Source organism: Sesamum indicum, linkage group LG8, assembly GCF_026168435.1.
Source record: "Sesamum indicum cultivar Baizhima isolate 11 linkage group LG8, ASM2616843v1, whole genome shotgun sequence".
NCBI lineage: Eukaryota > Viridiplantae > Streptophyta > Magnoliopsida > Lamiales > Pedaliaceae > Sesamum > Sesamum indicum.
This window is the reverse complement of record NC_142664.1, coordinates 2,469,070-2,479,243: the sequence shown is the minus strand read 5'-3', so window position 1 is coordinate 2,479,243 and position 10,174 is coordinate 2,469,070. Positions and strand designations below refer to the sequence as shown.

At 36.3% G+C, this 10,174-nt stretch overlaps 1 protein-coding gene across 4 annotated transcripts; it reads right to left on the bottom strand.

Moving 5' to 3' along the window:
• Positions 1 to 503: 503 nt before the first annotated feature.
• On the bottom strand, positions 504 to 9,955 carry LOC105167455 (E3 ubiquitin-protein ligase COP1). Of its 4 annotated transcripts, XM_011087191.3 has the most exons (14): positions 9,589 to 9,952; positions 8,180 to 8,257; positions 6,952 to 7,107; positions 5,824 to 5,906; positions 5,547 to 5,718; positions 5,097 to 5,254; positions 4,936 to 5,001; positions 4,165 to 4,243; positions 3,389 to 3,544; positions 3,124 to 3,222; positions 2,397 to 2,501; positions 1,331 to 1,510; positions 1,069 to 1,179; positions 504 to 941 (listed from the first exon to the last, which is right to left on the bottom strand). In XM_011087191.3, the coding sequence occupies exons 1-14, from the start codon at positions 9,853 to 9,855 to the stop codon at positions 771 to 773; spliced, it is 1,881 nt and encodes a 626-aa protein (XP_011085493.1). In that variant the 5' UTR covers positions 9,856 to 9,952; the 3' UTR covers positions 504 to 770. The 4 variants fall into 4 exon arrangements, with proteins under 4 accessions (XP_011085493.1, XP_011085492.1, XP_011085494.1 ...); XM_011087190.3 differs by having other exon boundaries at positions 5,547 to 5,906; XM_011087192.3 differs by lacking the exon at positions 1,331 to 1,510 and having other exon boundaries at positions 5,547 to 5,906; positions 9,589 to 9,955.
• Positions 9,956 to 10,174: the final 219 nt, after the last annotated feature.

Genomic DNA, 10,174 nt, shown 5'->3' with positions numbered 1-10,174 from the left:
TTGGTGTGAGCTTATTATGAATTTATCATCTTAACAAGTTACAAAGCCCAAGTTTATATAAATTTTAATTCGCAATACAATTATTAATCATGGGCTTTGAACTAAAGGATTCTCTGAAAATTTGAGAGAGAGGATCTCAATTATAAAATATTTGAAATTATATCTAGAAATTTTATATATTTTGAAATTATGAAAACGGCCCTTTGAAATTTTGGTTTTATTATATTCCGTTTTCCTTTGAAATTGCAGAAACCTTCCTTTAAAATTTTCGATAAATAAGCACATTACAGCCCCATAAGCATAGAAACTATTATCCCATAAACATTACTATCCGACATAAATGATTGTATTCAATTTATTTCAATTAATAATAGTTAATCGCTTTAGAAACTATCATACCATGAAATTTTCAAGTATCACCATTCATTCAAACAAAATAATATTATACGTACCCGTTATAAATTTGAAATGGGATACTAATACTATATGTGAAGATTCTAAAGTTTAAAAGTGAATAAATTACTAATTTCATTAGACTTAACTCCCATGGGAAGCTGGTATAATTAACCAGATGATTTATGCATAATGTACAACTTTTTGATGCAGATAACTTACCAGATCATATGAATCTTGCATTACTATTGCTCGTCGCTCTTGTACTAAACACGCAGTAATCACAAAACAATTATATTCAAACTCGGATGACGCAGGTTTTATTCTCTAAATTTTATTTATTTTGGCCAGTTATCCATAAACAATGACTTTACAACTCAAGCAGCGAGGACGAGCACCTTGATTGTTCCTCGGCTGTTGGCAGCTAACATGGTGGGGCTTTCACTCTTCCAACACACTGCACTGATGAAGTAAGATCCTGCATCTTCTTCACTGTCTTCAACATCGGGCGATCCAAATCTATGCCATGTCGCAGGTTTGGAGATTGCCTGAGTTTCACAAGAGTATACAAGTTTGACATTCTGATGATTGCCTCACTTTAAAATGAACTAAATAATGAAAGCAATTAAGAGTTTAATGAAGCAGAGGCTTCTTTAAGTGGTAGCATCTCCTCACCTTGTGGTAGACAAACACTTCATTTGTTTCGCTGCCACAAGCTAGAAACTCATTGTTACCGGTGAGACCAACGAAGTTCTTCTCATTGGTGTGCCCTCTAAATGTACGAACCTGAAAATAAGGTTCATAAGTTTGTAAAATGAAATATTAAAACCACAGCAACCAGAAGTAATTATGTGTTTCTGGTAACGGGATTTGTCGTGGCTATTGTAGGTCCTATCAAGTTGCTCGAGATGAATATATTATCTGTTGTGGAACTTACAGGCAAGTTTTCATTCACATCCCACAATCGCAGAGTACTGTCTGTTGATGCAGAAGCAAGCTCATTGTTGGACAAAAACTTTACATACGAGACAGTTTTTTTATGGCCACTGAACACGTGAAGAGGATGGCAAGGTTTTCTTAAATCATAGTAATGGATATGATGATCGGCAGAACCAACCTGCGTAGTAAATGGCACCTTATAATGCATTGTGTTTCAGAGGAAGAGAAGATTACAAAGACAACCAACAATATTCAAAGATATTTGTAAATTTCAATTCAAGTTTTTCATAGATGGCATCATTCAATATTGCAGGCTGCTCAATTCTATCTTGACCTACTTTACTTTCAAGGCATTTCTTTAGGTAAACTACAACGAGCTCCCCTAAGGGTATAATTATAAATAACTCTCCAGTGTTTGGGAAATTACCATCATCCCCCTGGATGTTCTAACAACTAGTCCAATCCATTAGTTTTTATTAGGTTTTCATCCATTTGGTGGATAACTAACCAAAATGCCTTTATGGATTACGAATTGTAATTTAGTTATTTTTATTAAAAAAAATGATTTTTTTAAACCGACTAGGTTGGATTCTATTTTTTGTCTACTCTTGTTTGGTTTGTCCATGGAAAGTAACTGTTGGAGGGAACAGGATCACTACTATTAGTTTGGATTGAGAAACTGCATATCATTATCCTACCGAAAGTCAGTTTTTCTGAACTTCAGTGATGCAAGGGTCTGATAGAAGTACACCAAAATTAATCCAGATTAAAGAATTGGACCCAGTAAGCACATAGTTAACAAAAGGTAGGAAGTCAATCCATTAAACAGCAAGCAAGGAACATACGGAGAATAAGTAAAACCCCGGGTTCTGCGAGTTGTAAAGAACAGTAAAACTACGTAAGTTATTCCAGCTTCTAGTGGTTCACATGATTACGGATTCCAAAACATTATTAAGATAGAAGATAGGCTAGTATTCTTAACTCGTTTTCCATTTCTAACACTCAACGCATCCAAGAAAATAAAAGGGGTAGAGTTGAAATAGAAAACAAGAAGAGGATATTACCGCAACACATTTGCTAGATTCAGGATTAAACTTCACACAGCATATGTTTGCCTTCATGTCAATGTTGAGGACACTAGCTTCTTGCTTTGTGCACCACACTTTAACCTGAATTCTATTACTTGTTAGCAAGAAGGTATAGGAACGAATATTTGGCTCAGAGAAAGTAAACAAGAAAAGTATTGATGAATGAAATCAAATAAATAAGTTCAGCATGTTATCTTCTTAGATGCAGCATGCTAAATCAAATCATTTTTTCCTATGATGCAACCCTGGTTCCACGACTTCTCAGCTGCAACTTCAAACTAGGTTTCCATCTACATTGTGAATCGTTGGACATACATTCTTACTCGATTTTCATATGTTAGCCTTGAATAAGGACTTGCACAGTTCCCGTGGTGGCAGCAAATCAAGACATGAGTAGGGACATCAACTTTGCTTTTAGACGTGATAAATAAATATGACTAAACTCTCTATGTCAAAACTAGAAAAAAATATCCACACCTTGTATATTTCCTAACAGCCTTGAAGTCAATCCCAAGAGTTTGAACGGTTGTCATGGTCGCAGGAAATCAAGCATTACAAAATCAGTAGAATTGGAATATCGAATTTGCTTTTTATCTAATAGTTGCATTTGTTCCCTTTTTTCAGCCAAAAAGTTCGTGCAAGAATTAGATAAGAAAAATTAGCTACCACTTCAATTTGAGCAGTAAAAGTACCCTTACTATACCTTGCAGTCGTCACTACCAGACACAAGCATTGATGGTTCAGTTTTGGAAAAATCAACGCTCCATGCACGTTTTTCATGCTCCTCATATTCCATAACACTCTGAACAAGACCAAATGTTGTTAGCATTTATAGATGAACTGAAGATTTTTTTTCCCAGATTCCAGAAATTTGAAGTCATAATCCAGAAATTCCAGAAATTTCAAGCTTGAGTATTAGTTTGTTTTACAAAGCAAAAGTACAAAATTGATGGTTGTGATAGATATACCTGTCGTGTAGTTACATCCCAAATAGTTACTATTCCCTCATAATCACTACTGGCTATATGATTTTTGGTGAATTTGTTCCAGCTTAAGCAGCTAAGTTTAGATCGAGTTGCCATCTCCACAACAGGGCAGTGCACATCTGTAGGTTCATTTACAACCTGTAATATGAAAGCATACAGCCAGATCAGCTGCAGGAAGGAAATCACTTCATCATGATAAATGAGTTTAGCTGTGCGTTCAGGGGGAAACTTCATGCTAAAGATGTCTAAATGACATGGGAATTAAGGAAACAACAGTGTAAAATCCAAGGATGCGATGATTGCAACCAATTCAAGTACAGTGATGGTCTAGTGGATGCAGCATTTCAATGAGCTGCGTACAGAGCTTAATTTTTGGGAATCATTAAGAAGGGACAAGCTTCATGATACCTTTCACTCTATTGGTCACTGCAAAGATTTTCAGAAATGAAAGGCAAACACCATGACTTAGCAGGCGAAAACCACTTTTACTAATCATGCTAAAATATCTTGGCATGGGTGTACATGCTGTAATCCTGCCTAGCTTTTCACTCTACTAAGCCACCTTTAGAAAGAAGGACCAAATTCTCTATTCTCCTCTAGCTTTTCATGATTAGTGCAACATTCATGGACAGAAAACCAAAAGATAACATGTCGTGGACTATTGTAACAAATAACCAAAGAAGGCTCATATATCTCCACTAAAATATTTAACATATAAACCACTAAAGAAGGACATTTGCAGAGTAAAAGAAGCCTACTGTAGAGAAATCGAAAACTTTAATGCGCCGCGAAACTCCAGCAGTGGCAAACAGCTCATCATCGCGATCAAACTCTATACTGCATCAAGTGATAGAGTGACTTTAATATTAAAAGAGAAACTGAGAAACCAAAATAGGAACACAATAAACAAAGATGAAGGCAAATCGTTTAAAAAATTCCAGAAAAGCTTTTAGATAGTATCATAACATAAACAAAATCCAGGAGTGTTCTCATTCTCAAGTGATATTGAAGGAGCAGAATAGAAGAAATGCTACTTGTTAAGAACTATTCATTAGAAAGTCATCTCAAAATGACAAAGTAGACACTTGTTTAATCAGTCAGTTAAAGGTGCATAGAGAGAAATCCTATATTCTGATTAACCTGCAATATAATGGACAGGCACTCATTTTCCTGCAAACAAATGTATCCTCGTTTCTTCTTTATGTGAAATAATCATCTCGCTAAATACTTTTCCAGGAACAGTGTATATTGCACTACTAAACTTTTAATCGAATATATTGTCAGAATACCTCATTCTTTTCTCCTTTAACTCGAGCGTATATTTTCATTTCAACTTTTTTGTTGGCTAAGATTTTTCTCCAACTACACTGACTATTTGAATTGTCTGGCCTCTCAATCTTCTCATGTGCCAACTGCCAATTCAGGCTTTTGTCTAAGTAAAGGATGTAATTGTATCATTTTTCATCAGCAAAATTAAGATTTCTACATCAAAATAATATAGCAACTTGCTCTCTAGAATTTCATCTTACCTTGATACAATATTGGCTGCATGAAAGAGATCCCCATGCCTAAGTTCCGCAATTACTCGTAATCGACTATTCCAAAATAAGGTCGGCAGTGAACATTAGGTGATGATATTAAACACATATGAATGGAACAAATCTTTGGGGAATTGAATCTATGTGTCTACCTGTACCGAGTGAACGTACTCAGAACTGACTGAAAATCTGCTAGACCAGAACTATAACCTTCTCTAGTAACAATAGCCTTATCTTTCTTTTCTTGGTTCTCCAAATGGTTGATCATCCGTCGTCTCTTTTGTAAGTAAAACTCTTGAAGATCATTAAACTGCAAGATGACAATAATACAACAAACATAAAATTTGGAAAAGGGTGGTGCAAGAAAATTTCAGCAGACAAGAAATCCACTGTCTAGTTAAAAGTTTGTTTATGATTTTTGTAGTAATTAGAAACAAATAAAATGAATATAGAATATATAATATACGCTTTGACATCTTCAACACTTTAATCACATGCAACGCACATGTATTGGTCCAGTTTTCACAAAAAATTGAGGCATTATGATGATATGATACTGGCTAGTTTGCAGATAAGGGCTTGTCATCAAACCTTCCCCTAACCTGTGCATGAACGCGCTTTTTCCGCACTACAGCTAAACCAGATTGACTTATATGTTGTGAAGTTGGCCCACTAAGAGAAGCATCCTTGCTCTGGGTTCCAAGGGGGTTAACCTGAACATTTCCCTCATCTTTCTTGTACTGGAAGTTCGCTGAGTTTACTCCTCCTTGTATACTGCAAGAGTTGCATAAAACACCTGAAATATTTTTATCCATTGAAGAAGATCGGGATCTCATTCCCACAGGATCATCAGAGAGCATCTGCAGTTTAACTGAACACCTGTCTCTTGCTCGGTAAAGCTCTATCCTATGTCTTTCCACAGCATTTAAGTCTTCTTTGATATAATGGAGGTCATTTTGCACCTAAGAAAGAAGAATAATTAGAGGAAGTATCATAATTTCATAAGGAATTCCCAATATGTTGAAATATTATTGTCCCTTCAACAATATCAGTGACCAAACACCATTTTTATTTCATAATTCGCCTAATTGAAAGATTGAAGCATAACAAAACATCAATCCACAAGAAAACATTAACTAATAAAAAATTGCACATTTGCAACAGAAGAACCTCAATAAAAAATAGATCTCTTCCTTTATAATTCAACTCTCACCAAGCTGATGCCTTGATGAACGAATTACCAAAAATAATCAATTCCTCAACTAAAAGGAGAAAAACATCAAATCTAAGACTTCTTGGAGTTTGGCTGTGACGCCCTGCACCTAGAAACAGCCATTTAGACCCAAAGAGCACAAAGAATCCTACCACAAGCAATCAGAAAACATAACACCCATACAGTGGCACAATGAAAGAGTCCAAGCATTCAGTTACTCTGTGCTTTGGATTTGGTTGAAAACAGACAAAAAGAATGGACCATATTTCTTTTGAGAAAATGGGAATAATGGTTCTGATGGAGATTAATTCAGAAAAGAAATAATGGATGTTTGTTACACAACTCCCTCATTCTTTCAATTTTCAACAGAGTTCCAAAAGAAAGATGGTGTGGTCCAGAACCAAACGCCAAAAAAAACCACAATGAGAATCAAATTTGAAAAAAGATCTAAATACAGAATCAGTAATGCTGCACCCAACTAGGTCGAGTTCAGTTTGTCCCATATGGTATTAGACTTTTTGCTCACCCTTGAGTCCACTAACACATAAAAGCGTGCCCCATTCATCTAATAGCACACAGTTTTCACTAGCACTTGAAGGGAGGAAACATTACTCAAGCAAACAGATAAAAGAACCCAATATACATAAAAAATATTTGCTAATAATTACAAACTAATCATTCCATTATCAAGTACTCCGAATTTAAATTTGTTGTCCATTTCTCTTACATTGATCTTATAAAGCATACTCTGAATTTAAACTGTTTCTCCTAATTCAGCTTTATTGTGGACAAACCTCATTGAGTTCATTAACTTTTTGCTTCCTTAAGCAGTGTAAGAAGTCAAGCAGAATTTGCATGTTTCTCTCTGCTTCTTCTTGTTCCAATTTTCTCTTTTTCTCTGCCACCAGAGACAATAGAGAGTCTAACTCCTTTATTGACACTTCACAACCCTGTCTAAGGAGAAAATACGTCAAGCCTCTGCAGGAAGAGTAGATACAGAAGGTAGCTTAGCATTGAGGGATAGCATACTTCACTGCATTAGCTTGGCACCATAACCAAAATTAGAATGCATGTGTATGGTCACAGTAAATTATGATTATGAACATTATAAAGACAGATCAGAAGATGCCAAATCATCCATCATTATATGCAATAGAAAACTCAATCTACTTTAATTTCAAATAATATAGTCACTCAACGGTGGAGTTAATTGTGGAACCACTTAAAATTATCTAACAACAATTATTTTCAAATAAGTATGGGAGGGTTTTACATGTTTTCCAACAAATTTGGCACACTCAATGTGTTACTGCATTGTATTGTACCAAGGCTGTGTTCAGATTAAAAAATAAATAAATAACATAGAAATGCTATAAAAAATTTTAAGGGTCTAGTTATCTTTAGGAAAAGAAGGCATCTTTCTTAGATGTTAATCACTTACATACCAAAGAAAAGAGAAGTCGAGAGTGCTTTATTTGTACAGAGTTTGTACATATGTCTGAAATGTGCATGGACACACACATAGGACAAGTACTAGCTCAACAACCAGAAATCTCAGACCGGTTGAACAGATAGTTAGGAGTGCTTCAAGTCTTACCAAAAGAAACAAGGTTTACGTAGTTAATTACGACGTAACCACTCAATTGCAATTTCTTCAGTAAACTAGATGAAACAAAAAAGATAAAAAGAAATCCAAGCACAGATAAAGAAGATTTCCAATAAACAAAAGTATTATGGAGTTAAGTTTGTATCTCCCAGCATCTTATATATTCATGACCTTGTAAGTAAACCAATAAGAGCAAGCAAGGTAACACCAACTAATGTGACATAAAATCCATTCATAAATTACATCTCAATCAGATATATGACGTTTGTCTACAACCATTAACCGGAAGCAGCTAAATTGGAGTCAATAACACCTAGGAATGAACATGAGGAGAATCAAGAAATATACTGACAAAATGAACCTGTTTCATCATTGTATTAATAACACTTCCAAGGAAATGCCGGATCAAATATTACCTGTTCCAATGACTGACGAAATTGTTCTACAGGAGATGCAGTTTTTGATAGTTGATGTGCAGATTTCTTCTTCAAGAGCTACAAATGTGGTACAGAGAAACCTTATAACAATAAGCTGCATTGTGAAGTAAACTATTTCAAGATGCAAACTAGGTAGGAAACCAAGCAATGAAAGCAAAAATTCTGTTAAATCATCCTGAGCAGTAATGAAGACATGTTGCCAACTAAAGGACAAGTATTATCTTTGCACAATTTGCTTCCATATGCAACGGTTTTAAGTGATTAAAGGGGAAGAGATTTAGACTCACAACTTGAAACATTACCACACTCAATCGACTGCTTGAAAAATCTGATTGAATAAGAAAATGAAAGAAATGTCTTGACAGATTCATTACATATCACCACATTGTCCATCACACCTATTTCCTATCTCAGAGTTTTCTCAACTTTCCTTACAGGTGTCTATTTGCTGAGAAGGTGTGAATGGGTGAGGATATGTGGTGTCAATTGGCTTGGGTGGTCAGATTTAGTGCACCTAAAAGTCAATCTGAAACAATTTAACTTTCCTCCTAAACCACGCAGACCTATCTAACATAAGAGTCAGGCCAATAACATGATCCACATTCAACAATAAGGCCCAAAACCCTCCTTTTTAAGACAACGAAGAAAAGAGAAATCATATACATACACCCTCTCAACCGCGGCCTCTAATCTCCCCTTTCCCGTGCTTCGCCCAGCTGCCTGCTCTGGCCTACCAGGCTGCCCCCCACCCTTCCAAACCCAATTCCTCCTCTCAACATATAGAGTGGACACACCAACAGCCTCTACAACTCTTACAGTGACTTAGCTATGGTATTTTGGGTGTTGATGATTATGTTGATTTTAGTGCTTGTTATTGTATTTCTCCAAGAAGCATGGCAGGTTTAGTGGCAGGAGGTGGTGAATCGGTGGCAGCAAGAGTGGTGGGGTGGTGGTGGCAAGAGCTCTAGTAGCTGATGGCACTTGGGAGTCTTGTCTTAGGCTTGCAATGGTAATTTCTGACTAAATCTAGGTTGCCTTCTCCCGATTTAACAACTGGGACTAAATGCACCGAAACTGCCTTCTAATGGAATTGATTATGCCAAAATTCTTATCATGCAGAAAACCTTTTCCCAAAATAGCAAAGTGATCACCTTCCCCTAGAAAACGCACAGTAGCTCACTAAGGACAACTACTACAAACCCGTCAGGGAAATTGCAACAAGATATCGACAAAAGAACTAAACACCAAAATACAAAAACAGAAAGAACACCAACTCTTACCCAGAAATCAAAATAACAAAACCGGAATTGATCAACCAGCATTATTCCTAAAACCCATGCATAAAAAAAACACACACACACACACACAACTCCATCGAGGAGAGAAACCTTGTCGAGAAGGAAATTAGGGAAGAGTTGAGAAGGGGTAAGGAATTCAGCGCAGCAAGGGCAGTCGCTCTTGTTCTCGAGATGAGTGGCAATGCACATATAGCAGAAGCTATGGCCGCAGGCGGTCAAGAAAGCGTCCTTTATAATCTGCATACATATTGGGCAAAGCAATTCCTTCTCCGCCATCGCGAACGCCAGAGCATCATCTCCTTTTAGCTCCGCCTTGTCCGCGGCCGGCACCACCGCTCCCATCGAGCTTTCACCCATCCGCTGACGGCGATCTGAAAATACAGCCCACGAGTTGAGTAAATCGTTTGGATTCACAAAGAGGGAAAGGATTCTCAGCTCTTAAGGGTAGGGTAGGATGGGGCAGTGATGAATACTTTCATGGTAAAATTCAATTTGCTCCCTATATTTCATTTTAATTTCAAAATCATCCTCATCATTTCAACTCACTTCAAATTAGCCATTCCAACATATACTTTTCTCATATTATTCTTATAAAACTTTTTTTCTTTTACAACAAATTAGTTTAGTGCTTCACTTTTTATTTTTTGTTGCAATTTAATCCCTCATATATTAATTT

Bases quoted from the DNA above. Each gene is read 5' to 3' on its own strand.
- LOC105167455 (XM_011087190.3), bottom strand. From the start codon at position 9,855: ATGGGTGAAAGCTCGATGGGAGCGGTGGTGCCGGCCGCGGACAAGGCG. The intron at 7,108-8,179 runs GTAATATTTGAT...CTCCTTAGACAG, and splicing joins TTCGTCAGTCATTGGAACAG to GGTTGTGAAGTGTCAATAAA. The intron at 3,223-3,388 runs GTATATCTATCA...GGTCTTGTTCAG, and splicing joins GGGATGTAACTACACGACAG to AGTGTTATGGAATATGAGGA.